Source organism: Pteropus alecto, unplaced genomic scaffold (genome assembly GCF_000325575.1).
Source record: "Pteropus alecto unplaced genomic scaffold, ASM32557v1 scaffold71, whole genome shotgun sequence".
NCBI classification, from domain to species: Eukaryota; Metazoa; Chordata; class Mammalia; order Chiroptera; family Pteropodidae; genus Pteropus; species Pteropus alecto.
The window spans coordinates 11,057,433-11,069,914 of NW_006433024.1; the positions used below are offsets into that span (position 1 = coordinate 11,057,433).

General features: G+C 48.1%; 1 protein-coding gene across 4 annotated transcripts in view; it reads right to left on the bottom strand.

The window, feature by feature from the left end:
- ELF5 (E74 like ETS transcription factor 5) overlaps window positions 1-12,482 on the bottom strand; it is a 22,862-nt gene that overhangs the window by 3,077 nt on the left and 7,303 nt on the right. For 2 of the 4 annotated variants that reach the window (XM_006908026.1, XM_006908025.1), the window contains exons 3-4: window positions 1,497-1,730; window positions 544-594 (exon numbers count right to left, since the gene is read on the bottom strand). The exons of 1 other annotated variant lie outside the window; for it this stretch is intronic. In XM_006908026.1, coding sequence (XP_006908088.1) covers window positions 544-594; window positions 1,497-1,730 — 285 coding nt within the window. The remainder of the gene's footprint in view (window positions 1-543; window positions 595-1,496; window positions 1,731-12,482) is intronic. One more of the 4 variants, XM_006908027.1, reaches the window with a different exon arrangement.

Consider the following 12,482-nt stretch of genomic DNA (forward strand, 5'->3'; position numbering starts at 1 on the left):
AGGGCTCAGTCTAACAGGAATCATCATTATCATCTTATAAAAATGAAAGCTCCAAAGTTCCCTTTCCTAAACCTTCCCCATCTGCAAAAGCGAAAGAGTGAGGGCTAATTTTCAGAATCCCACAAGGCCATCTGAGGTCCTCTATCACCTTATAATTACAAAGTCGATCTGCTTAGTGAGCTCAGATTCTTTGTGGACACTATCAACCACAAGACCTCTAATGGTTAGTAATTATGGTTATTATTGCTGCTAATGGATACCAGTTTTTGGAGCATCTATGCTGGCTGGCACTTGCTAGGCATTTTGTATACACTGTTTCTTGAACTCGCACAGCATTTTATAGATAGGGAAACCGAGTGTGGGGGAGGATCAGAAGTCATAGACCCAAATCCTAGGCTCTGTCCGTTGCATTTCTCCTGCTGCTTCTAGTCTGTGATTGTTTCAGGTCATCAACATTTCATGTGGTCCTAAAAGAATGATCAAGCCCAGGTGCCCAATAGTAGCCTCAGCAGAGCCTTGAGCAGCTTGAACTCAGCTACTTACAGTCTTTGATGGCAGCCTTGGTCTCTTCGGCATCATTAAAAAAGGAATAACCTGGGAAAGAAAAAGAAATTCACAAATCATATCATGCAATCCTGGTTTTCCCTGGCCAGGCCTGGAGAGGAGGTGCTGAGGAGAAGGGGAGCAGTTCCCCTCTGCGAGGTGCTTTTATTTCAGAAAGAACCTTGAAGACAATCTGGCCTTTATAGGAGCATCCTGAAGCCAGCCCCAAGAGGTGACAATCTCTTTGCTTTGAAAGGCCATCTGGAGAGAGCCCCCAGGCCAGGTGCCCCAGCAGCCTCTAAGATTCTGAGTGGGCACTGGCTTAGGAGTGAGTCCTGGCTTGGGGTCAGGAGGCCTGGGCTCTGAGCTGGGCTGGGCCACTGACCCCTGTGAGGCCTTGCCTAGTCACTCAGTCTTTGGGCTCATGGGACACAACCACCACTGAGCTCCCCTATGGCTGTACGAGTTTGTGATCTATGACCTGGCCTCGAATGTCTCAAGAATTTGAATGCTGGTTGGGTGCTGGTCAAAGGAGAAAACAGACATAGGAGGCCACAAGGAGTGCACAACCTGACGGGAGAATGTCACGAGGATTCGGGAGGCTGCCGGGGCCTTGGTCTGCTCCCCTGGAGAATGGGCAGGCTGGAGGTGAAGTAGGAGTTTCAGATCATGTTTTCATGAAGCTGCACAGTCCAAAGGACACCTACTTTCTAGCTGGGTGTCTTCAATTTTCTTTTCTTTTTTTAAAAAAATGCACTCAACTTGCTTTCCTGCTCCTTTTTCCTACAGTCTCCAGTTCTAGCATATGAGAGCTTCCTCTGGGTATCGAGAGGTTTTGGTGAATGGGATTTTGGTCCAGTGAATGAAAGTTTGCTGTGGGGGTCACATGGCAGGGAAGGACCTGATAGGGTCATGTGGTCCCTCCCCTCGGGTCCTGGCCCCTGGACACCGACCTTGCGAGCGGATGTTCTGGAGGATGAAGTACAGGTACTCCCCGCAGACGCCAGCCGCCTCGATGAACTCCTCCTGTGTCATGCTGCACAGCTGCAGCCCGCTGATGTTGAAGTGGCAGAATGAGATGCAACTGGTGTCCAGCTTGTACTGGTCGCAGCAGAACTGGAGCCATTCCCAGACATGGCGCTTAGTCCAGTACTCGGGGTGGACAGATGTCCAGTATGAGTCGCACGCTACACCAGAGGAGAGAGAAGTGAGGGACGATGGCCCCCAGGGGAGCCTTCGAAAGGCCCCCTGAAAGTGGCTCTAGTTATGTTAACATCCTCACCCTTTGCACCGTGAATTGAAAGGGCCACCAGCCCTGGAGTGTTCTGCTGGGGTTCAGGTCACTTTCTATTCTGCAGTGAAAACCAGAGGGGACTGGATCCAACCAATGAACTTTGGGGCAGGAGAGGGAATGACAGAGGCAAGAAACCCAGTCATAGCTTGTGAGTGCCCAGGCCTAGTTTCATTGCTTACAAGGGGAAGAACAAGTCCCGCCAGTGATTCAGTTTCAGACAACATGGTGTCAAGAGCACAGGCTTTGGAGCCTGACAAGCCTGGGTTCAAATCTTGGTTCTGCCACTTGGTTCTACTTGGGCCAGGTCTATAGATGTTAAGCTTATGTTCTCATCTGTAAAAGGGAGAAAATATGCCCAACTCATAGAACTATTATGCAGTTTGGGATTCATGTATATAGGGTATTCGGTACATAGAAAATTATCAATTGGTTTAACAGTTATTAAATGCCTACTGTGTGCCAGGTGCCATTTGAAGCTGATTTGATTTCCTCTACCCCTATGGACAGCTGCCAACACTAGCCATTGGTTTATGCACTGCCTCTGGACATCGTGTGCCAAGGTCCTCAGGCTGGTGAAATGTTGCCCAGAGTCCAATAGGACTTGGATCTCCACAGTAGGCTCCTCTGGGGGAAAAGGAAGTAGAAAAAGAATTCACTGTATTTTTTGTGTTTTTGGTGTTCTGAAGAATTTCTATTCTGAGACCAGTGCTCCTTCACTCCTTCAGAGGAACCCTGTACCCACCCAGACAGAAGCGGGTGCCATCCTGTGTGGGAGGCTGGGAAGTGGCCATGCCTCGCTCAGAGCAGAGGCTGAGTGCTCGACAGCCCTGTCCTAACGCCAGGAGAAACAGAAAGGGCGGCAGACATAGGGTACGGAAGGGGCGATGTACCAGGTACTTGGTCAAGCTCTTCGACATAAATAATTCTTGCAACTGCCATTTATTCATTCGCCCATTCATTCAATAAATGAGCTTCAGGTACCTCACTGGTAAAATGGAGATAATGATAGCACTTATATCATAGAGTCGTTCTGTGGATTAAATGAGTTCATATATGTAAAATTACTTAGAACAGAGCCTGGAAGAGTTTAATGCTATTATTAAAATTATGATCGAACACCTACTATAGGCAAAGCAACAAACTGTGTGCTTAAGGATTCATAGTAAATAAGAGGTTTGGTCCTTGCACTCTGGGAAGTCACAGATGAGGAGCCTGAGGGTCATGGAGGACTTGCCCAAGATCCCACAGCCAGTGTGTGGTGGACCTGAAATTTGAACCCCAGTCCGAACTTGAAAGCCAAGTTCTTCCCACTCCGTCACACTGGTCCTCAGAGGGTCAGCACAGAGAAGAGGTGAACCATGGAGAGAGAAGTGGAGGCAGTCAGAGAGCTAGAGAGAATTAAAGGCCTGAGGAGAAAGGCGGAGAGCGAGCACGCATAGCTGACCGGCTCAGGATGAGTCCACGACAGAAAAGGTCACTCATGAGCTAGTCTCCACAGGAAATGGCAACGAGGCTATTCTGTTACCCCCTTCAACTGCTGCATTTGCTGTCACTGTCCGCAGTGGAACTGTGGAGCTTCCCATCCCAAGCAGCTAGGTTCCCTGCCCTGTCAGGTATACGGCTCCCTAAGCGTCCCCTGCGTGTCAGCATCTCAAGTTCCTCAGATCTTCCCAAATAGGGCGATTTCACAAAGGGGAAACTCACAAGGCTCTCTCTAAAACTCGGAGCCATTCCAGAAATCTCTTTTCCTACCCTGGTGTAGATTGAGGGGCAGTCAAACTTAAACAATAGATTTGTTTTAATTTAATTAAAATTTTAAATCAGAATTCTATACGGGATGGCTGAGGCTGATGTCACCTCTACCTGGTGGTTGAGGGGAGCAGTGCGGCAGGTGAGGCCCACGTCTCTTCTCCGGCTCACTGTCTGCTGGCTGGGGCGGCCCACCCGCCCAGGGGGTGACTCGTGAAAATAGGGTGGGCATTCCCCAGTCTGGTCTGTGCTTTCGTGTGCTGATTTCTGGCTTGAGTAAACTTGGGCGGGGAGGGGAGGGGGGACTTGACTTTCCTGATATTCTGAGGAGATGTTTAGGAGCCTTGAAATTTTTCTGCCCTTGGTCCCGAGCTGAGCCCTGACGGAGATGGCTATTGGTGCCCTGCGGTTGGAGAACACAGCTCATTCCTTTTCATGGAAAGGCTTTGCCAAGCCCCTATTCCCCTCCCCTGTCCACGTCCACCTCCTCGTTATTTTCTTTGGCACTCGAAGGAGGACCATGTTGTTTCTGGGAGCCAAGAGGGCCTGAAGGGTTCGGAGAAGTGCCTGGGCGGGGGTGGGCGCTGGCACCGCGGACGCGGTTGCTGGCTCAGGCCGCGTCCTCCGCAGCGCTCTCCTCGGACGCTCACGCACAGAGCAGGCTTTGTGTGCGGCCGGCCCCTGGAGGCCAACCAGGGCCAGTGCCAAGCACCTCGGGCTCGCCCCACCAGGAGAGTCCCTCCCACAGCCCCAGGGCCACAAAGAAAATGGCAGTTCTCAGCGACATGGAGGGCAAGGAGACAACTTCATGGGGTGCTTTTCCATTGTGTTTCCACGGCCTCATCCTCACGAGGAGAGCCGCAGAGGCGAGGCTGACAGGGCGAGAATGGCCTGCTTCACCTGGGCCTCTCGTCACCCGGGCTCCTGTCGCTCCCCCAGTAGTGCTTCCTGGCTCAGCCCCTATCCACAGGCGCTGCCCTTTGCCTAGGATGAGGTCCCCATCTACCTTCTTCTAACTAATTCCTGCTCATTCTCAAGACCACAGTTCGCACCCCACTTTCGGAGTCTCTCCTACCTACACAGCCCCCCATCTCAGGTGCCCTTCTTAGAAGGATTCACACCCCCGCTCCCTCTCCCCAGACCTTAGGCTCCCTGAAGGGGAGTGAGCAGCTCAGCTTCGCTCACCCTGAGTCAGGGGTGCTTAGAGCCCTGCCTAGCCCACTGTGGGGGCTCAGCCAGTGTGACTGACTGGCTGGATGCCAGGTGGTTTTTTATAGCCACTTTACAGTGAGGAAACAGGTTCTGGGAGGTTATATGAGTCTGCTGAAGCCACACAGCTAGTCAGTAAGGGAGTCAGGCCTCAGGCCAGCTCTTCCCTCTTTGTAGGTGGGAGTTTTACATCATATCACGCCTCACTCTACTTGGTTGAGGAGGACCAAGGTGAATATCCATCTTGAAGACTGAAAAAGATCTGATGAATGCAGACGTGTGTGTGTGTGTGTGTGTGTGTGTGTGTGTGTGTGTGTGTGTATTCACATACATATACATTCTCTCTGTATATAATCTTAATTTGAAAAGTCAGAAAAAGGATTGAGAGACTGATGACGACAATGTTTGCAACCCCAGTGAATGACCCAAAGAAGAGTCTTTTGCTACTTGGAAGAAATGAACTCAGAGCAAATAAAAGAAAGGGTAATACACACACAGAATAGGTTACCTTTAATCTGGAAATGTAAAGTGTTTTCCTCACTGCATCTACCATTTATAAAATAATCTAAACTTTGTGGAGGAGCTGAGCTCTGAGGCTCTTTCACCAATGTCTACCAGTTGGGGATGATGGCACCGAGTACCTAGTAGACTCCATCCAAATGTCCACGGGCCACTGTTAAGCAGCAGGCTTGGACAGCTCCTCTGAAGTAGGAAGTGGGTCAGGACACTTTTTTAAGGGCCAGCTGTACTGGGAAAAAGAATCGAAGAGCTAAAAGGAGCAATTCTGGGGGAATTGCCACAAGTGATGTGCTATAAACTGGGATTAAATTTGGAAGGAGCCCATTTGATTTCGGAAGAGAAGCAGGGTCGGGCCTGGTTAGTACTTGGATGGGAGACCACCTAGGAAGATCAGGTGCTGTAGGCATAAAAAATAAAAAAATAAGGGATTGTAAGCTGACAAGGTCCTTGCAATCTATGAGGTCAACCAAAGGTTGCCTCGCCTAAAAATAAAAATAATAATAAAATAAATTAAAAAAATAAATAAATTCAGAAGGAGGACTTGAGCTTTCAGAGCTGGGCTGGCACACTCAAATGCCCATAGGGTCAGCAGGTTACATCCATCCTCGAAGTGACCTCAGGAGGGGACAGTGGGAATTGGAAAGTTTGTGCCAAATTGGCAGCTGCTGCCCAACTCTGCTTGGCCATTGCTGGGCGGGAAGGTGGGCCTTGTGTGGCCAGACCCAGACTGTTATGTGAAATTTCATGAATTTTAAATCCTGGCAAGAATTTTAATTTTTAAAATACACTCTGAAGGCCAATCAAAACTCTCCCATAGAAAATTTCACACGCTTTCAGGCAGCTGTCTCCTTTGAGATTATTGTTTAGAGTGAGCATGCTACAGTTTTATTTTTTTTTTAGTTGAATAGTATTTTCTTCAAATTAAAACTTATTTGGAAAAAAAGGAGCACTGCTTTTCTGTGAGTTGTGATGAAGGTAATAGATGGCTTCCCTCCTTAGCTCCAGAAGACTCCTTGAAAATCTCCGCTCTAGCATGTGAAACCAGGGTTCTCGTTATTTGGATTCCCCCTTAAAAGTTGAAAAAGTATATGGTCTCACATTTAGTGGTCCTGCCTTCTTGGGACTTATCTGTAACGTGGGAAAAATGGGACTTCCCTCACCATGCTGTTAAAAAGGTTAAATAAATTAAAACATGGAAAATGCTTAGAACAGGGGAGGAATGGAGTAAGTGTTCATTAAATACCGTCCACTTATACTTGTTAATATTGGGGCTACCCATACTACTACTTTAACTGCATTTCCTCAAATACTTCTAATATGTTCTCTCTTTTCTCTCTCTCTCTCTCTCTCTCTCTCTCTTTCTGTGTGGGTGTGGGTGTTTTTAGGCCAGCAGTTTTGTCCCTTTCCAGAGTTTTGGGTTTATTTTCATTAAAAAAAGTGAGGATACTATATATCTAATCATACCAATTTGTCCTTGTATTGCTAGCATGAGTCAGGTGGCCAATGCTGTTCGAAATATGGGAACACAGGTTGAGGCTGTGTGACTTTGTAAAATGCTTCATGATCAGGACATACTCTGGACCCATACTTCTGAAACTGGAATGGAAGGGTAGGAGCTAAGTCCCCAGGGTAGACAGAGGGCGGCAGGGGTAACTGAAGCCCATGATAACGCCTGTGCACCTTTAGTGCAAATGCCAGAGAGTGGATCCATTACCCCACTGCCATCTTTGTTGTGGACAACTTGATAGTTTCTCAGTGCTTTTAAAAAAAACTGTAGGCAAGTCCCGCCATCTCTCCCAATTGCATTGCTGCCCCGAAGTCCTTTCTGTATAGAAATGTTGGAGCCAACATTATTCATTTTCTTGGAGCCTCACTTGAAGCAAGAATTTAGGGGGAGGTTTTGATTTTTTTTATTACAACAAAATAGATATGAAGCAGAATGCAAAATCTGCAGCTTGCCGAAGTACTTCGAGCTTACAGCTTTGAGTTGTATCCCTAGATCCTCTGGCAGAGAACCTGATTTCACCTCTGCTGATCGGGGAGCATTGATGGGAAAGTCTGTGAAGCTAAATGAACCAGATTCTTGTTCCCATCCTCTATTCTAGGGTTCTGTCAACTGGCCTGGCGTGAAAAGGACCTTACAATGGGAGTTGTAGGACTGTGTAGAGTAACTGAGCTTGGGCTGTGGCGATGGACCTTCCTAATCTGTGGTCCTGGCTCTTCATCTTATTAGCTGTGTAATCCTTACAAAGTGCCCTAACTTCTCTGTACCTCAGCTCCCTTCATCTGTAAAATAGGAATAATAATAGTGCTTACCTCTAAGGAAGTTTGCTGTGTGAGGAGGTAAAGAAATGATGTGTGGAAAGAACTTAGCTCAATTATCTAGATGACAGTAGCTTTTGGTATAAGTCACCTATCAATAGTCATTATTTTGGGACTACATTTGTTCCCAGGGAAATGAGACCTTCCTTCCTGGGCCCTCAGCCAGCCTAGCTGAGGGACAGCTAGAACAAAGTGAGCCCAGGGATCGGCTTGGGCGAGACAGACAGTCTGTGTCGGAGGAGGCCTGAGTTAGACAGCTTGGATCGTAATTAGCATGATTTATTAGCATGGGGAGTTGGGAAAGTTTTTTGCCCAGGGCAGCACTGAAGAGAGCCAGTGAGTGAACTGGATAGCAGGACACCATCAATTGTGTCTTTGTCACTGAAAGGAAGGACTTTATGAGGGGAAACCTGAAATGATAAATTGCTTCCAGGTTTCCTTCCAGAGCAGGTCTAGCCCTTCTTGGCTTTCCTTCCAAAGCTCATGGAATGATTTAGACCAGGAGATGGAAAAGAAAAAAAGCCCAGAGCCTTATAAGGAACTGGAGGGAGAAGCAACGAGAAAGGATGGCTGGGCATCAGCAAAGGGCTGTCGCCTGAGGTGCGTGGAGATAGCAAGGGATGAAGAGCACCAATCCCTGAGTGGTCCTGGGGCCATGGCTGCCCAGAAGCCTCAAATGTGTGCAGAACGGGCTAGGGTGGCAAACGGTGAGGCTTCTCCCTGGGGCGTCCTGCAATGTGACGATTACCACAGCCCTCACCTCAGACTTTCCAGTGATCTTGTACTTACTTATCTGCTTTTGATTTAGAAATTCTTAGACTCTTACTTTTGCATGTGCTCTCAAACTTCTACGCCAGGCACATGAGTCTTGCTTAGAAAAGCCCACATGGGACCCAAATAACTCTCTCCCTGATCTTTTGGATAGTAAAAACAAAAATCAGTGGGTTTTACACCTTTTTAAAAAAGTTCTTTCTTCAAATAAAGTCTCCCATTGGGTAATAATAGCCAATAGATTTGTTGAGTGCTTAGTATGTGCCAGACACCATGATACAATCTGAGTTTTCTCATGCTGTCCTGAACACAATGCTATCAGGTCCTAGATCACACTACCCATCTTACAAAGTAAATGAAGAAAGTAAGGCACAGAGCATGAAGTCCCTTTTCAAGGTCACACATGAGTAAGTGGCAGAGCTGGGAGTAGGTCACATAGGTATCTTCCAGCTCCTGTCACCAAGCCTTGATAACCACTATGCTGTGCTATCTTCAGAAGTCAAGTACAGGAGCCTGGCTTAAGGGTAAGAATAAAGAAGTGGGGAGCTGGAGCCTGTCCTGAGGGACCTCCCAGGAGCTCCTAGAGCTGCCCCAACCTAGAAACCCTGCTGCAAAGTAGAAACAAGATTCCAAAGCAAAGGGGGCACTGCACGTGGGCGTGGCCACCTTGGCACTGGGGGTGGAGGTTAAGGGTGGAGTTCCAGAAAGTAGGAGTGAGGCCAGGATGCTCCATGGCTTGTCCAATGCTTGGCTACTGGAACTCAATTGGAGAAATAATCTTTTAAAAATATCATATGCATGTGAAATATACACAGCACTCCCTTTGACAAATTTTTTTCAGTATTTGTAATTTTTTTTTAATTTTAAGAGCCAAAGGGAAGGCCAAGGCGAATGAATGAAATTCTGGAATATTTTGCAATCTGATCGCCCGCTCCCAAGCCTGCAGTACAGCCACGCAGAAGTCCTCCTTCAAGAGCGGATCACGTCTTTTGCAGTTAGCACAGAATCAGCTGCCCTCTGTGAAAGCCACTTGAAAAGGTTGTAAAAACAGCTGGTTTTCCTAACTATGCTGAGTATTCTTGCCTGCCCGCTCAGGAACATCATCTGGCCAGTGGGCACATCATTGCTTTCTCCCTTTCTCTCCATTTGGTCTCGAATGTTTAAACTGTCAAAAATTCTGAGTTGGAAAGGGCGAGATGGAGACCTTTGTTGCTTTCGTTCACCATGAAAAATGAAGAGAGGAGAGAGAAAGCTATTTTTCCATTACCTGGGAGTGGCCAGCTGTTTCTGGCTGTGGTAAGTATCTCCCAAGAGCCAGGCTCTTTGCTACGCACTTGATGCGTGGAATCTGTCAGTCCTTCCAACACTAGGAGGCAGACACTGTTCCAGCTGGAGAAAGTAAATCTCAGAGGCGTTAGATAAAACCCACCCAAGGTCATGGGATTGGTAAGTGGCAGAGCCGGCCCTTGAGCCTGGATTCTAACAGGAAGCTGCCACTGGTACAACCCTGAATTTAAAATGGAATCTCCCATGAGGTAGGAGAGGTGTCTTTGAGCCTGCTGACCACAGAGCACGTGAAGTTCGCAGAGCAGTGTCCAGAGTGAACCTGGCTGTCTCCTGACACATCCCTCTGGGGGTGGGAGGGGAGCTTTTCAGACATGCAAACTGATGTGCCATCTCTCTGGGTGAGAAAAAGACAGAAGGCACCTGCCAGGCCTTCCTCCCCCAAGTGAGCTCCGAGGAGAGCCAGCGCCTAGGAGGCTCACCCAGGTGCCCACTGGGGACTTCCAAACTTTGACCTTTAGGAGGTCAGAGACACTCAGCTCCTTCTAAAGTGCAGACAGCCAGACGGCAGGTCAAAAGTCTGGTTCCTCCCTCTGCTAGGAAGCTGATCACTCCTGGGGGCTATTTTATTCCCATTGGTCTCACAGCTTGGTGGGAATTTCTGTTCTCTTAATGGGTGATGGGGGAAGAGGGCTGCATCTACGATCTTGCCTGATGAAGAAATCATAGAAGCTTCTGAAAGAGATCCTCGCAATGACCTGGGCCAACCCCTCCTTACACTGATGGAAATCCAGAGGCCTCAGACAGGAGAAGACTATGTCTGTATATCTAAGATTGTTGGATTTAAGCCACATTGGCAATTGTATTGGTGATCACATTGATTAATTCTTCATTTTTTTTCACTGTGGTAAAACACGCATAACATAAAATTTACTGTTTCGGCCCTTTTTTAAGTGTACAGTTTAGTGACATGAAACATATTCATTGTTGTGCAGCCATCGCCACTGTCCATCTCCGAAAACTTTTCATCCCAAACTGAAACGAATCCTTCATCTTAAGACACTTCTGTGTGCTGGCCATGTGCCTGACTGTCCCAAACACTTCACACTTATTAACTCATTTCGCCCCCATAACAACTCTCTAAGGTAGGCATTATTACTATCTCCATTTTACAGTTGAGAAAACTGAGGAGCGAGAGGTAAGAAGACACAGTTATTAAATATCAAAGCCAGACTTAGCATTTCGGAAGCCTGGTTCAAGTCCGAGCTCTTGACAACTGCAGAAGCTGACGCCTGGGGTAGCACATGGGGCAGGTGAGTCCACCCTCTTCCACCACCACTCTAGTTGGCACCCTGCAGAATAGGCGGGAAGAGGGGGCTCCCAGGATGGCAGGTCCTGGGTGGAGAGAAGGATCAGGAGCTGGGCCCACCATGGTGGGACACATGGAGAGGGGACGTGGATGTGAAAGCCACCATATTCCTCCTTCGAATTTAGCCTCTTAATCAAATATTGAGGGGAAGAGATTGAGTACATTTCTCATCGTCTTTCTGGGAATGACGTGTTTCTTAGGCCTAAGGGAGAATTGCAATATGTATCTGAATGAATCAGGTCGAAATGCAGTTACCTGGACCCTTCAGATGAGGGTGCCAGATGCGACGTGCGTATGTGTGCACAGGGGTGGGGGTTGGGAGTGGGTGCACCACTGAGTTGTACGGGTAAGGGCCTCCAGTCTGTCTGTGCAGCCCTGGCTTCTGGCCTGGAGGCTGGGGCTTCCTTGTGGTGGTGGACATTTCACAGCATCCTCGGAGACCTGGCCTTTCCTGGACTCCTCCCTCAGGGAAAGTTGCCTGCCGCCTCCCGACCCAGCCTCCTGACTCTGAACATGGACTCCACCAGGGTTAAGGCTCTGTGAGGACTGAGGCTTGATGCCTTGATTAGCAATTGCATCACTGGCTCCCAGCAGGGTGTGCACCTGCCCGGTGCTAGCAGTTGGCCAGGTTTGCTGTGAACTGCAGTCACCCAAGCACCTGGGGAAAGAGGCCCTCGGAGGGCAGAGCTCAGCTGGCCTCCCTCTGGCAGGGGATTGGCACAAGGCCCTGTGCTTCCTTCTCAGGAGGAGAAAGCTGGGGTGAGAGAGGAGGAAGGGTAAGGAGGGTGGCCTAGGGGCGTGCGCCTATTTCCTGAGCACTCGCTTGGGCCAGGCTACATATTTTACACACTTGGGCTTTCTTAATCCTCACAGTAACTCTCATCATTTCTGCGTTAGGGATAAGGAGATAGAATCTCAGAGAATAATGATAATACTAATATCAATAACCACAGCACTGTGTCATTTATAAGATGACCATGTAGGATAATTAAGAGTTCAGGTACTCAAGTCAACTTGCATGAAATTTAACTAACATTGAGACCTTGGACAAGTCACTTAACCTCTCTGTGCCTCAGTTTCTTTATCTATAAATTGAGAATAATAATTGTTTGTTCCTCATAGGGCTTCTGTAAGGATGAGATGGGTGCTTGGCACAGGGTCTGGTGCATAGCTAGTATTCAGTATATGTTAGCTAAAGCCATGAAGATCAAGCAATAACAGTGTACTAGGCTATGGGCTAAGAGTTTCTTTCCACTATGTTGTTTAAATACAGTAACTGCAAGAGATCGATATTATCATCTCCATTTTACCTGTTAGCAAAATGAGGTTCAGGGAGGTTAGCAGAGTCTCCCAAGGCCACAGAGCCAGGAAGGGGTCAGGGTGAGGGTTCCAGTGCTTCTTTCTCTGCAGGAGCTGCGCTGC